The sequence below is a fragment of the Periplaneta americana genome, chromosome 1, assembly GCF_040183065.1.
Source record: "Periplaneta americana isolate PAMFEO1 chromosome 1, P.americana_PAMFEO1_priV1, whole genome shotgun sequence".
In the NCBI taxonomy this organism is placed as follows: Eukaryota; Metazoa; Arthropoda; class Insecta; order Blattodea; family Blattidae; genus Periplaneta; species Periplaneta americana.
The window spans coordinates 10873268-10886626 of record NC_091117.1 but is presented as its reverse complement, the minus strand read 5'-3'; the positions used below and the strand labels follow the sequence as shown (position 1 = coordinate 10886626).

Below are 13359 nucleotides of genomic sequence, written 5' to 3'. Positions count from 1 at the left end.
AGTTTGCCAAACCTGCTAACAAAAGCATTAAAAGGTTGACTAATTGCCTGCAATGCTAGCATAATGGAACCTTCCTAGCCGACAGTCGAGGCAAAAATGAAGAATCCGTTATTGTGGTAATACTGGAGAGTGGTTCTTCTATTGGTTGCGATGCCCACACACACCCTCTCAGATATTTACGTGGTGATTGGTGACTGAATGACGAGGAGCAAGGGGGAGAGAAGAAAGAAAGAGAGAGATTCCAGAAGTTGGCGTGTTTTACGGGGTTTCACTTGAAGTTGTCAAACTATACACAGTACCATTTTGAAATTATATACAACTTAAAAATTGTGCAAAATGTGAGTAACATATCGATGGCCCAGAACCAGACTGTTCCAAGTCCATTTTACTATTTTTTTTTTTTTTTTTTCAGAAGAGCTATTTTAAGTCCTGACATTCGAAGCTTCATGAAACAATTTGTAATAGCTTCATAGCAACCTTATGGAGAGGAATATTCATAATCCGTGTTGAATCTTGCTTACACTACTTTTAACACTTAAATATAATTAATTGCTTAACTAGTGGACTTATCACCACACACATACACAACACATCTAACCACCCCATACAACACAAACATGCTGCATTCAGGACAATGGTACACAGATTACTCAACATACCCATGAGCCAACAACACTACAATGAAGAAGTGAACACAAATACATAGTACAAGAAAACGGATACAATCCAAACATAATAGACATCATAAGAAAGACAAAACAAAAACTTAGCAAACACAAAAACACGCAAAACACAACACAAACACAAGAACACAAGAAATACATCACACTAACATATGAAAACAAAAGCACATATAAGATCGCATCTTCATTCAGAAAACAGAAATACAACATAACATACAGAACAGAAAACACACTACAAAGACATCTCAACACACAAAAAACACAAACAAATAAATACGACCACACAGGCGTATACAAACTCACGTGCAATAATTGCGATAAGTTCTACATAGGACAGACAGGCAGATCATTCCTAACTCGATACAAAGAACACATTAAAACAATAACCAGAAGACACAATACATCTACATACGCCGAACACATAACTTATGCTAACCATACATACAATGACATAAATACAGACATGGAAATCCTACACATACAACCCAAAAACCAAAAACTCAACACACTAGAACAATATGAAATATACAAACACACTAAAACACACCCCAATCAAATTCTCAACACACAGATCAATTTCAGTACACACACACTATTTGACTCTACCCTTCAACACCTTTCAACAATCAAACACAACCATATAATAGGCAGAGAAGTTCGAGATGACGCCGTGATCTAGTAGGCTCTGAGGATGGTTCGTGAAGCACTGAAACATCTGTAAGCCGGACAAATCACATAATTAACACGAGTAAGTCCACTAGTTAATCAATTAAGAATATTTACAATTTTGTTCGGTTCATATATGCAGAGAAGAACTGGAACACAATGAAACACAGATTTCTTTCTTATAAGAAGTTGGACTTCGAACAGTCTGGTTCTCAGCCATCGATATGCAATTTTTCAAGCTGCACAGTTGTTTACATTGTACAACTTAAGTTTTTTTTTTTTTTTTGTGCAATTCGACATTGCAAACAATAATATATGTATTAAATTTGTTGTTTTGCAGGTGTTATGGGATTTCCTCGCACTTGTCTGCATTCCTTACTCACTATTTTGGATTCCTCCATCACTGCGCGATCTGTACCATTCGCAGCAGTTACTAAGCCAAGGCTGCTAGATGCAGCGTACTGTATGCTGTATTCACTGTGTGCAAATGCCAAGACATCCGAGCCAGTTCTGCGATTCTTACGCTCGTGCAATGATTTTCTTGCAAGACATTTGGCGTGCCTGCCTTTCACCAATGAACCTTGCCACTGTGAGTATAAACTTAATAATCATTTTCTAGAAATTTAAAACTACAGCTATAATTTCGATTCATTATTTTCTGCCCAAGGGCAGGTCCTTCATTGCAAACCCAGCACTCTCCAATCTTCCCTCTTTTTGCCTTCTTTTTAGTCTCCACATAATGACCCTATATCATAATGTTGTCTATCATCTGATATCTTCTGCTCACCATTCCTTCCAGTTCATCCTTCAGTAGGCAGTTTCTTCTTGGCCAGTGACCCAGGCAATTTCTTTTTCACCATTATTCTTTCTTTGTCTCTTCTCCATATCCACATTTCAAATGCTTCCACTTGTTTCTTTTCACTTCGTAATGTCCATGTTTCTGCCCCATATAATGCCATACTCCACACAAAGCACTTCACTAGTCCCTTGCTTAGTTTTTTTTTTCAGAGGTCCACAGAAAATGCTTCTTTTTTCTATTAAAAGTTTCCTTCGTCATTGCTATCCTCCTTTGACTTCCTGGCAGCAGCTCATGTTACTGCTTATAGTACACCCCAAGTATTTGAAGCTGTCTACTTGTTCCACAGCCTCATTTAGAATTCGCACGTTTACCTTCTTTACTTTTCTTCCAATAACCATGGTCTTCGTCTTGTTTGCATTTATCTTCATTCCATACTGCTCACAGCTGTCATTTAGCTCCAGTAGCATATCCCTTAGTATCATTTCTTCTGCTAACAACGCCATGTCATCAGCAAATCTTGTGCACTTTATTCTTCTTCCATTACTATTACCTCTCCCAAATTTTGAAAATAATTCTTCATTAAATTCTGCAAGTAGATGTTAAAGAGGATAGAGATAAAGGGCATCCTTGTCGTACTCCTCTTCCTATTCCAGTGAACTTTGATTGTCATCATTTATTTGTTCCACAGAACTGTTACAGATCTCAAAAAATTGATAATCGAACCGCTTAAAGCCATGTTACAACAACAGTTCATTCTGAAAATAAGACCTAGCTACTTGGTTATAACTTTGAACAAGATTCTTCTCCATATTAACATTTCAAATGCTTCCAGGCGTTTCTCTCCATCGTAATGTCCATGTTCCTGCCCTATACAATGCCACACTCCACACAAATGACTTCACTGGTATCTTCCTTAGTTCTTTTTCCAGAGGTCCACACAAGATGCTCCTTTTTCTATTAAAGCTTCTTTTGCCATTGCTAGAGCAATATTTAAATATCTAATATTGTCAAGATTCAGACAAAAAAAAAATATTGTATTGCCACATCCTCCATACTCTCCTAACTTAGCCCCATTGTGATTTCTTTACCTGTTTCTATTTGTGCAGCTTCGGAGTTGAACCAGATGGCCTGGCTGTTGAAAACTGTGGCAATAGAAATTAAAGTAACAGCCACTCACATGCACCATTCACAGCTGGGGAATCTTGTGAACATGTTGGTGAGAGAGCAAGTTGAAGAAATGGTAGCCGTGTCTGTGGAGGAGAGTGCACCATCAGAAGGAACTGAAGTGGCGACCATCATGCAGCTCAGCCACTATCTGGCCACTCCGAGCAGTGAGTACATATGCAGATGTATTAAATGATTTTGACTGTCACTGTGGTCTGGTAGTCAGCATACTGGCTTCCAGATCTGAAGATCCTGGGCTCGGCTCTCAGAGAGTTTTCCTTGAAGAAGAAAAGTCTGCGAGTGTCTAGAGTCTGAAAATTTGTATGAATGTGGGTCTCCTTGGTTATTAAGGCTATGGATCTGTGAAATTTCTAACTTCTACATTTTTACACTAATTAACTGAAACTTTTACCACATATTTCTTACAATGTGGTCATGCAATACACAAATTTCCACTTTGATATTCCAATTAGTTTATTTATAATTAATAGTTGTTTCTTTAAATACTGAATTATAAGTGTCCCAATTTTCAAAGTTTGCATAATTTTTCTTTAAATTTATGTTTAATTTATTCCTGGCAGATGTATGTAAAATATGACACATTCTTTTCATATTTCTCCGATTACTTTCTGAGAAAAAAAATATTTACTCTTTTAGTTATTGGAGAACATCTGTACATACATTGTAAATATTGTTAATGTTGTTTCACTGCTTCTCTCATAGGAAGGTATTGTTCGTGCTTTATATCCTAGTTTCTGAAGAATAGAAGTTTCACATCTCTGTTTATCTGTTTAAATTGATAGCAAGAGAGTAACAAGCATTTTATTTATTTATTTATTTAATTATTATTTATTTTTTCATCCACACACAGCTTTCATTTAATGATTAATTTAGTTATTAACTTGTATGTATCATCGTCATCATCATCATCATCGTCAGCTTCATATGTTGGGTATTGCCCTTCCCACTTGAAGACTCTGTCTATCTGCTTGACCATCCTATGCTCTGTTTGTCATTCCGTTTATACTTTACAAGGATTGCTGGTAATCTGCCAGAGTTTATTCAAACGATGTATGTATTGATATCAGTTTTCATTGTAATTTTCTATTTTTTCGTTGATATTAAATGTTGTTGTTGTTGTTTTCTAATGCCAGGCATTTGACAACAAAGTCATTTGACCTCTTGGACTCCAATACTTATTAAATGGCAAGTTGTAGCCGATTTAAGTGAACACCATATTTTAACGTTTTGGTGGCTACTTCATTCACACACAACCCCCAGAATGTCTGGAGGACCACACCTGCTGTTGGTCGACGGGTCCATTGGACCTAGCTGGGAGATCTTGTTGATCACCAGCTTTCCCTCCTTAAGCCACTAGAGGACGATTTTAGTACCATAGCAGGTCAGCACTAGGAACAGAACAATAGGAAGGGTAGGAAGGAAAGTGAAATGAATCCCTTGGCCTCGAATGCTCTAATGCCGTCGGGGTCAAAGAAAGTAAGAGTTCAGTCAGAGGACTGGATAGGAAAGGGTGAAGAGAGAATTAGGTATTGAATAGATAACAATTATACCAAATTCGGTCATTAACTCATCAAGCTGACCAGTGCTAATTGATGAGTAGCCCCTCTCTTTAGTTCAGCTTGTACAGACGTGGACAAATTATTAACAAAATGGACGATTTTTATGATAATTCTGTTTACAAAATTTGACTTTTCAATTTAGACTGCATTTGACAATTTTGGATATTTCCATCATTACAATAGACAGAAATATGCAAAAATGTCAACTGTAGTTTAAATTGAAGAGTCAAGTTTTGTAAAAATGTATAATAAAAGTCTTCAATTTTGCTAATAATTTGTAAATTAGCAAAATTGTCAACTGCATTGAAGAGCCAATTTTGTAAAAATATAAAACAAAAATCTTCGGTTTTGCTAATAATTTCGGAATATCCAAAATGTCAACTGTAGTACAAATTGAAGAATCGAATTTTGTAAAAATATACAACAAAAACGTTCAGTTTTGCTAATAATTTGTAAATATGCAAAAATATCAACTGTAGTCCAAATTGAGGAGCTAAATTTTGAAAAATATACAATACAAATCTTCAATTTTGCTAATAATTTGGAAATACACAAAAATGTCAACTGTAGTCTAAATTGAAGAATCATATTTTGTAAAAATATATAATAAAAATCTTAAATTTTGCTAATAATTTGTCCACGTCTGTAAAATTATGCTTACTAACAGCTGCACCACGGGAAGGTAGGGATGGGACATTGGGTATTTGTCCAGGTTGGTTCCTTAAAGCCTTCAATGGGAAGGATTAATGGCTCTCCCTCCTGTATTCGACAAATACCATTTTGCAACCCGTTGATATTAAATACATGTTGGTTGTGAAACTTAGACTCTCACTTTGAGAGGGGCTAAGGATGTTTGAGAATAAGGTGCTTGGGAAAATATTTAGGGCTAAGAGGGATGAAGTTACAGGAGAATGGAGAAAGTTACACAACACAGAACTGCACGCATTGTATTCTTCACCTGACATAATTAGGAACATTAAATCCAGACGTTTGAGATGGATAGGGCATGTAGCACATACGGGCGAATCCAGAAATGCATATAGAGTGTTAGTTGGGAGGCCGGAGGGAAAAAGACCTTTGGGGAGGCAGAAACTAGATGGGAGGATAATATTAAAATGGATTTGAGGGAGGTGGGATATGATGGTAGAGACTGGATTAATCTTGCTCAGGATAGGGACCGATGGCAGGCTTATGTGAGGGCGGCAATGAACCTCCGGGTTCCTTAAAAGCCATAAGTAAATATTAAATACATGTGGTTCTTTTTTAATTTGTATATTCATGTATAATCATAATTCAATTCACATAATGTTAGTGAGATATGCTTGTTTGTGTTACAGCATTTGCCAGTGCTGCTCGGCATCATGATCCCCTTGTGTTGAGGCTGCTGCTCTTCCTGGACTTTTCCCTCGAAACTGTAACAGCCCCTAATTGGGAATTCTTTGAACCTTCTCAGATTGAACAGGTAACAGATATTATACAATGTGAGTTCCATCATTATTTTATCTGTTAAGTTTGTTTCCTTCTTCCTTTTCTAGATGGTCACTTTGCTTCATAGTACTTTTCTTATTTATTTTATTTATTGCCTTTTGAATATTCTGTATCAAGATTTTCGTGGCTGTAAATGTCTTCAGTGTCCATAATTATCTACGAGTCAATTTATCAGGGAATGATGTACATGAAAAATAATAATTTTAGTACTAGTCTGTCTGTGTACAGCGATTTCTACTAAACTATTGGACGGATTTTGTTCATATTCAGTATCTACGAGTCAATTTATCAGGGAATGATGTACATGAAATATAATAATTTTAGTACTAGTCTGTCTGTGTACAGCGATTTCTACTAAACTATTGGACGGATTTTGTTCATATTCAGGATCTACGAGTCAATTCATCAGGGAATGATGTACATGAAATATAATAATTTTAGTACTAGTCTGTCTGTGTACAGCGATTTCTACTAAACTATTGGACGGATTTTGTTCATATTCAGTATCTACGAGTCAATTTATCAGGGAATGACGTACATGAAATATAATAATTTTAGTACTAGTCTGTCTGTGTACAGCGATTTCTACTAACCCCTGGTAGAGGGGCAGAGAAGGCCTGACGGCCTTATCTCTACCAGGTTAAATAAATAAATCTAAATAAATAAATAAATAAACTATTGGACGGATTTTGTTCATATTCAGTATGTACGAGTCAATTTATCAGGGAATGATGTACATGAAATATAATAATTTTAGTACTAGTCTGTCTGTGTACAGCGATTTCTACTAAACTACTGGACGGATTTTGTTCATATTCAGTATCTACGAGTCAATTTATCAGGGAATGATGTACAAGAAATTTAATAATTTTAGTACTAGTCTGTCTTTGTACAGCGATTTCTACTAAACTATTGGACGGATTTTGTTCATATTCAGTATCTACGAGTCAATTTGTCAGGGAATGATGTACATGAAATATAATAATTTTAGTACTAGTCTGTCTGTGTACAGCGATTTCTACTAAACTATTGGACGGATTTTGTTCATATTCAGTATCTATGAGTCAATTTATCAGGGAATGATGTACATGAAATATAATAATTTTATTACTAGTCTGTCTGTGTACAGCGATTTCTACTAAACTATTGGACGGATTTTGTTCATATTCAGTATCTACGAGTCAATTTATCAGGGAATGATGTACATGAAATATAATAATTTTAGTACTAGTCTGTCTGTGTACAGCGATTTCTACTAAACTATTGGACGGATTTTGTTCATATTCAGTATCTATGAGTCAATTTATCAGGGAATGATGTACATGAAATATAATAATTTTATTACTAGTCTGTCTGTGTACAGCGATTTCTACTAAACTATTGGACGGATTTTGTTCATATTCAGTATCTACGAGTCAATTTATCAGGGAATGATGTACATGAAATATAATAATTTTAGTACTAGTCTGTCTGTGTACAGCGATTTCTACTAAACTATTGGACGGATTTTGTTCATATTCAGTATCTACGAGTCAATTTATCAGGGAATGATGTACATGAAATATAATAATTTTATTACTAGTCTGTCTGTGTACAGCGATTTCTACTGAACTACTGGACGGATTTTGTTCATATTCAGTATCTACGAGTCAATTTATCAGTGAATGATGTACATGAAATATAATAATTTTAATACTAGTCTGTCTGTGTACAGCGATTTCTACTAAACTATTGGACGGATTTTGTTCATATTCAGTATCTACGAGTCAATTTATCAGGGAATGATGTACATGAAATATAATAATTTTAGTACTAGTCTGTCTGTGTACAGTGATTTTTACTAAACTATTGTACAGATTTTGTTCGTTTTTAGTATTTAGGTTGAATTTGTCTGGAAATGATGCTTACAAGTACTGTACAATAATTTTTCGTAAAAAATGAATGAGTCTTTGTTTGAAATCGAAATCTCAAAATGGCACTTGACTTCAGAAGTCGTGTAAAATATATAATGGAGAAGATTCCTTTGTAATACTCTCCTTCTCCACTGTCCCTGATCTAGGATTATTTATTTCTGTTTTGGAATCAGTGATTCAATTTTATAATTCTGCATTCAAGATCTTCATTGAGCTGTGTAGGCCTTATATCTGTTTTTAAGTGAATTCTAAAAACTATTTATGTAATTAAATAACCTAGAATTTGTGGGAATGGTAACACTGCTTCAGGTCCTGGTTCAATGTGAACTATCTGTGATGGGCAGCGGGCTGAAGCTGATAGATGTGAAGAAACTGCACCGCATACTCATGGAAGAGCTGGCAGCTATTCAGGGCAGCTCTACAGCAGGACAGCGGCAACTCATATTGCAGGAGATTCAGGTATTGTGTTCGCATTTAAGTAGACACCGTTGCATAATACATTGTTTTCTAGTGTTAATGAAATAGTAGCCTACACTGATTCATTTAAAAAAAATACTGTTCACAATTATATGTCGACACAGACATTGCAGTCATACAAACTGCAACATTTTTCATGTTAAGATATGAGGTTTATGAGGAGGTTGGTTGCGTCTCTTCTGATGGCTCTGATATCATCATAATTGATCAACAGAAGGATAAGGGTGTCATTCTTGATCCCACAATCCGTTTTGAGATGCATGAGCAATAGCCACAAGAGGTGTGTCGTGAAAAACAAGTCATATATGAGCCTTGTTGTCAGCATCTTGGAGCACAATACCACATTACACATTGGACAGTTTTCAGACTCATGTTCGGTGCCTGTGGCACGATCCCACGTGAAACTTTAAATCAACTTAAACAATTTAAAATTTCTGATGCAACGATTGATGCCATAGGATCTCATGTGTTAAATTCATCCTTAGCTATAATTAGTACCCAACAAACTATTATTGTAAATGATTTCCTATGTTTTTATGTCATTATCCTAATGCTTTCTTTTTCCTTTCAAATTGTCACACAATTGGTTTTCATGATTATTCTTTATGAATTGATTAGTAGGCCGATCTATTCGAACCCTTATTTAGGGCAGCTTTTTTTATAAAATTATATATATTCTGTTGTCATAAATAGTATATAAATCTCGCCCACTTTTCACTAATGTTTTTATGAAACTGTTGGCAACAAATCGTTTAACCATTTTGTCATTTTTTAAATTAAAAAATCCCAAATAAAAACAAAATTCCACAAATTAAGCAGCACAACAACAATCTATACTAATAATAAATCTGTAGCCGAAATTTTTCTGGTAATTTTCGATTTTCCAAAAATAATTGGTCCTAACATATATAATTAACCACCCTGAAACCGAAAATCGCTTTTTTGAAATTTTTGTTTGTATGTCTGTCTGACTGTTACCTTTTCACGCGATAATGGCTGAACCGATTTCGATGAAAATTGGAATATAAATTAAGTTCGTTGTAACTTAGATTTTAGGCTATATGGCATTCAAAATACATTATTTAAAAGGGGGGTTATAAGGGGGTCTGAATTAAATAAATCGAAATATCTCGCTTATTATTGATTTTTTGTGAAAAATGTTACATAACAAACCTTTCTTTAAAAATTATTTCTGGTAAGTTTTATTCTTTGAAAAATTTTGATAGGACTGATATTTAATGAGATAAATGAGTTTTAAAATTAAAATAACTGCCATCTAAGGTGGTGTATTGAAATAAAAAACAAATGACTTCGTCTGTAAGGGGCCTTGGACACAACAATCGAAAGCTATGAAACATAGCCTACAGACAATGTTTCTGTGTTTGTATGAAGTAATATCAGAAGCTAAATTAACCGATTTGTATAATTAATTATTATTTCATCATTGGAAAGTGTAGTTTCTCTAGATGGACATAATGCTATAATGTTATTACAGTAACTTGTGAGTGAATTGAGGACAGGTAAGATTAAAATAGCTTCTTATGCACAGAAAACTTGATAGGTTATTCTGTATATTCATTTCCTGTATTTCTTAAAATAATGTTTATGAACATATTCATTTTTATCTCAGAGAATTGACGAACAACGAGAGTGTATTGATTTAGTATGCAGTAATAGTATGTTAGCTTAGCAATCCATTATTGTATAATTCAAATTTTAACTATGCTCAATTGAATCGTGTTAAAATACATAAAATATATATGCAATAAATGCAATGCAAAAAAATTGGGTAATGAGCCAAGCAGATTATGTTGCGCTGTTGTAAAAGCTGTTCCTCCTGAGATTCAAGAGCTCCCACAACAAATTAAAAACTTTCTAATTCGAGTACATCCGTTAACAACACACTTTTTACATAATATAATATAATATAATAATAAATCTGTAGCCAAAATTTTTTTTGTTAATTTTCGCTTTTCCAAAAATAATTGGTAGTAACAATTAAGAAACATGTTAAAGGAATTGTCATTGCACTAAATGAGCGGTCTCTGGATCAAAATGATCGCATTTTAATATTTTAGATACAATTTAAATTAAGTAACATATTAAACGATTTATCCTTCTATCAAACACGAATGTTCCCTGGATCAAATGTCCTATTTTAATTATGTAATTACTTTATATTTATTTCTAACGGGTGCAGCGGAGCGCACGGGTATGGCTAGTTTGACATAATTACATACTTGTAAATTTGTTTTTCCCATAATCTTACCATGGGCAGTATTGAAATGACGTTTTATATTATAATGTCGTATATAACGAAATTGAACGGAACATAATAGGTAATTGGCTTTACTATCTCCTTACTTACATATTTACTTACTTACTTAGTTACAAATGGCTTTTAAGGAAACCATAGATTGAATAATTTCAAGGAAAAATTGTTCCGGGGCCGGGTATCGATCCCGGGACCCTTCGCTTAGTGCGCGAATGCTCTACCGACTGAGCTACCCCAGGAACTATACACGACACCGTCACAATTTTTCCTTTTATATCCACACAACTCAAATGAGCTGGCAAGACACCAGATCTCAACTATGAGTGCACACAATACTGTGTGACTTAATTTGTGGCTTTCTGTTAACGTACCTCCAGTAACGAATGTATTATACAAATCTGGCTTTCAGGTAACAGCCAGATTTGTATAAACCATAGATTCATTGCCACCCTCACATAAGCCTGCCATTGGTCCCTATCCTGAGCAAGATTAATCCAGTCTCTACCATCATATCCCACCTCCCTCAAATACATTTTAATATTATTGTCCCATCTATGTCTCGGCCTCTCCAAAGGTTCAATTCCTTCCGGCCTCCCAACTAACACTCTATATACATTTCTGGATTCGCCCATACGTGCTACATGTCCTGCCCATCTCAAATGTCTGGATTTAATGTTCCTAATTATGTCAGGTGAAGAATACAATGCGTGCAGTTCTGTGTTGTGTAACTTTCTCCATTCTCCTGTAACTTCATCCCTCTTAGCTCCAAGTATCCTTTATTATGTCCTTCAACAACATAAGAATCATATTCCCATTCCTCACTGGAACTGTATCTTGGTACTGTATGTAGACTGTGCTATTTTCAAATATTCTGTAAACTGCTCGCCACTGACTGTTTACGTTCTGCAGGTAACAACTAACTAAACAGAATGAAAACAGAGTCGCAGACAGGAGGTAGAGAAAGTAGGGATGGTAATGTTTGCACTCTAGGGAACGTATGTTTGGCATCCCTGTCCTAGTGTTAGGTGAAGGCAAAAAAAATCGGAATAAATGCCAACTCAAGCAATATTATTTTGTTGCAGCAATATCCATCTATGTAAATATGCAACCACTCTGATTTTGGATATAATGTACCTGTAGTTTCTAGTGCAAGTAATTTCATTATATCTGTATTTGTGTTCTTTTTCTTTATATTTTCCAAAAGTTGAAAATTATATATCATTATATTCAAATGAGGATAGTGATGTTTACAATATTTATGGAATATAATCCTTTTGCGAAATGTTTTTTTTTTTTTTAATAATAATAATAATATTTATTAATACTATACACTTGAGCTACATTAGGCATTGCAGCCCGAAAGAGCAGAAGCTCGTGCTCGGGCGCAGTTCACATCAGTTATACAAAATATATCACAAAATTACGAGAGTTCATTGAGCACAATAACATTAATAAACGGTAAAATACATACAGCATGTAATAACAGGGTCTATATACAAATAGGAAATACAGAAGTACATGAATATTAGAGTAACAATTTTAACTCAATTAGCTTAAACAATTAAATAATTAATCTGATTTGTTTCTTAAATCTATGTGTGTTAAGTGTACTTAGCTCAGGGTAAGCTCTAATTAATGTATTATATATTTTGGGTCCAAAATTTCTGCTTTGTTTTAATCCAGCAGTTGTGTGGCATTTGGGAGTATTTAGAAAGAAACTGTAGTTTTGTCTCGTCTGGTATTCATGAGGATCATATTTAAATTTATTGTGGTTTTTATGGAAGTAAATCAGCAATTTTTGTTTATAAATTTGTTCTAGATTTGATACGCCAAATTCCTGAAAAATTAATTTTGTTGGGTAATCAAAAGGTTTATATAGACAAATTTTGATAATTCTTTTTTGGAGCAGATTTAAAGGACGGAGAGTCGATTTTGCCATTCCTCCCCAACCTAAAATACCATATTGAATTATTGATTGAAACAGAGCTAAGTACACAGTACGCAGAACATAAACAGGTAAATAAGAGCGTAGAATGGAAAATTTGTGGATTGTTTACTTCATGAATAAACCCAGATTGTGTTGTTAAATTTCTGTTGTGTTGCTTGTAACTTCTCCAATAATTATCATGTGGCAAACATATCAATTTATCAGCCATTTTTTTTTTAATTTCATATAAAGTAGGATCATTTTCTATAGTAATTTGTATGGCTGTTATAGGTGTACTGCTCCAGTGAGTATTCTAAGCGCTTAATTTTGGATAGTTGCTCGTTTTTATAAATATGTTGCAGATGTTGTAATAAGTGCTTCAGGTCC

General features: G+C 34.5%; 1 protein-coding gene and 1 non-coding gene across 2 annotated transcripts in view; one reads left to right on the top strand and one right to left on the bottom strand.

Moving 5' to 3' along the window:
* Nup205 (nuclear pore complex protein Nup205) overlaps positions 1-13359 on the top strand; it is an 81053-nt gene that overhangs the window by 40474 nt on the left and 27220 nt on the right. The window contains exons 19-22 of the mRNA XM_069833648.1: positions 1690-1938; positions 3255-3479; positions 6230-6354; positions 8603-8752. Coding sequence (XP_069689749.1) covers positions 1690-1938; positions 3255-3479; positions 6230-6354; positions 8603-8752 — 749 coding nt within the window. The remainder of the gene's footprint in view (positions 1-1689; positions 1939-3254; positions 3480-6229; positions 6355-8602; positions 8753-13359) is intronic.
* TRNAS-ACU (transfer RNA serine (anticodon ACU)) lies at positions 11212-11285 on the bottom strand. The gene has a single exon. It is a non-coding gene; the product is annotated as a tRNA-Ser (tRNA).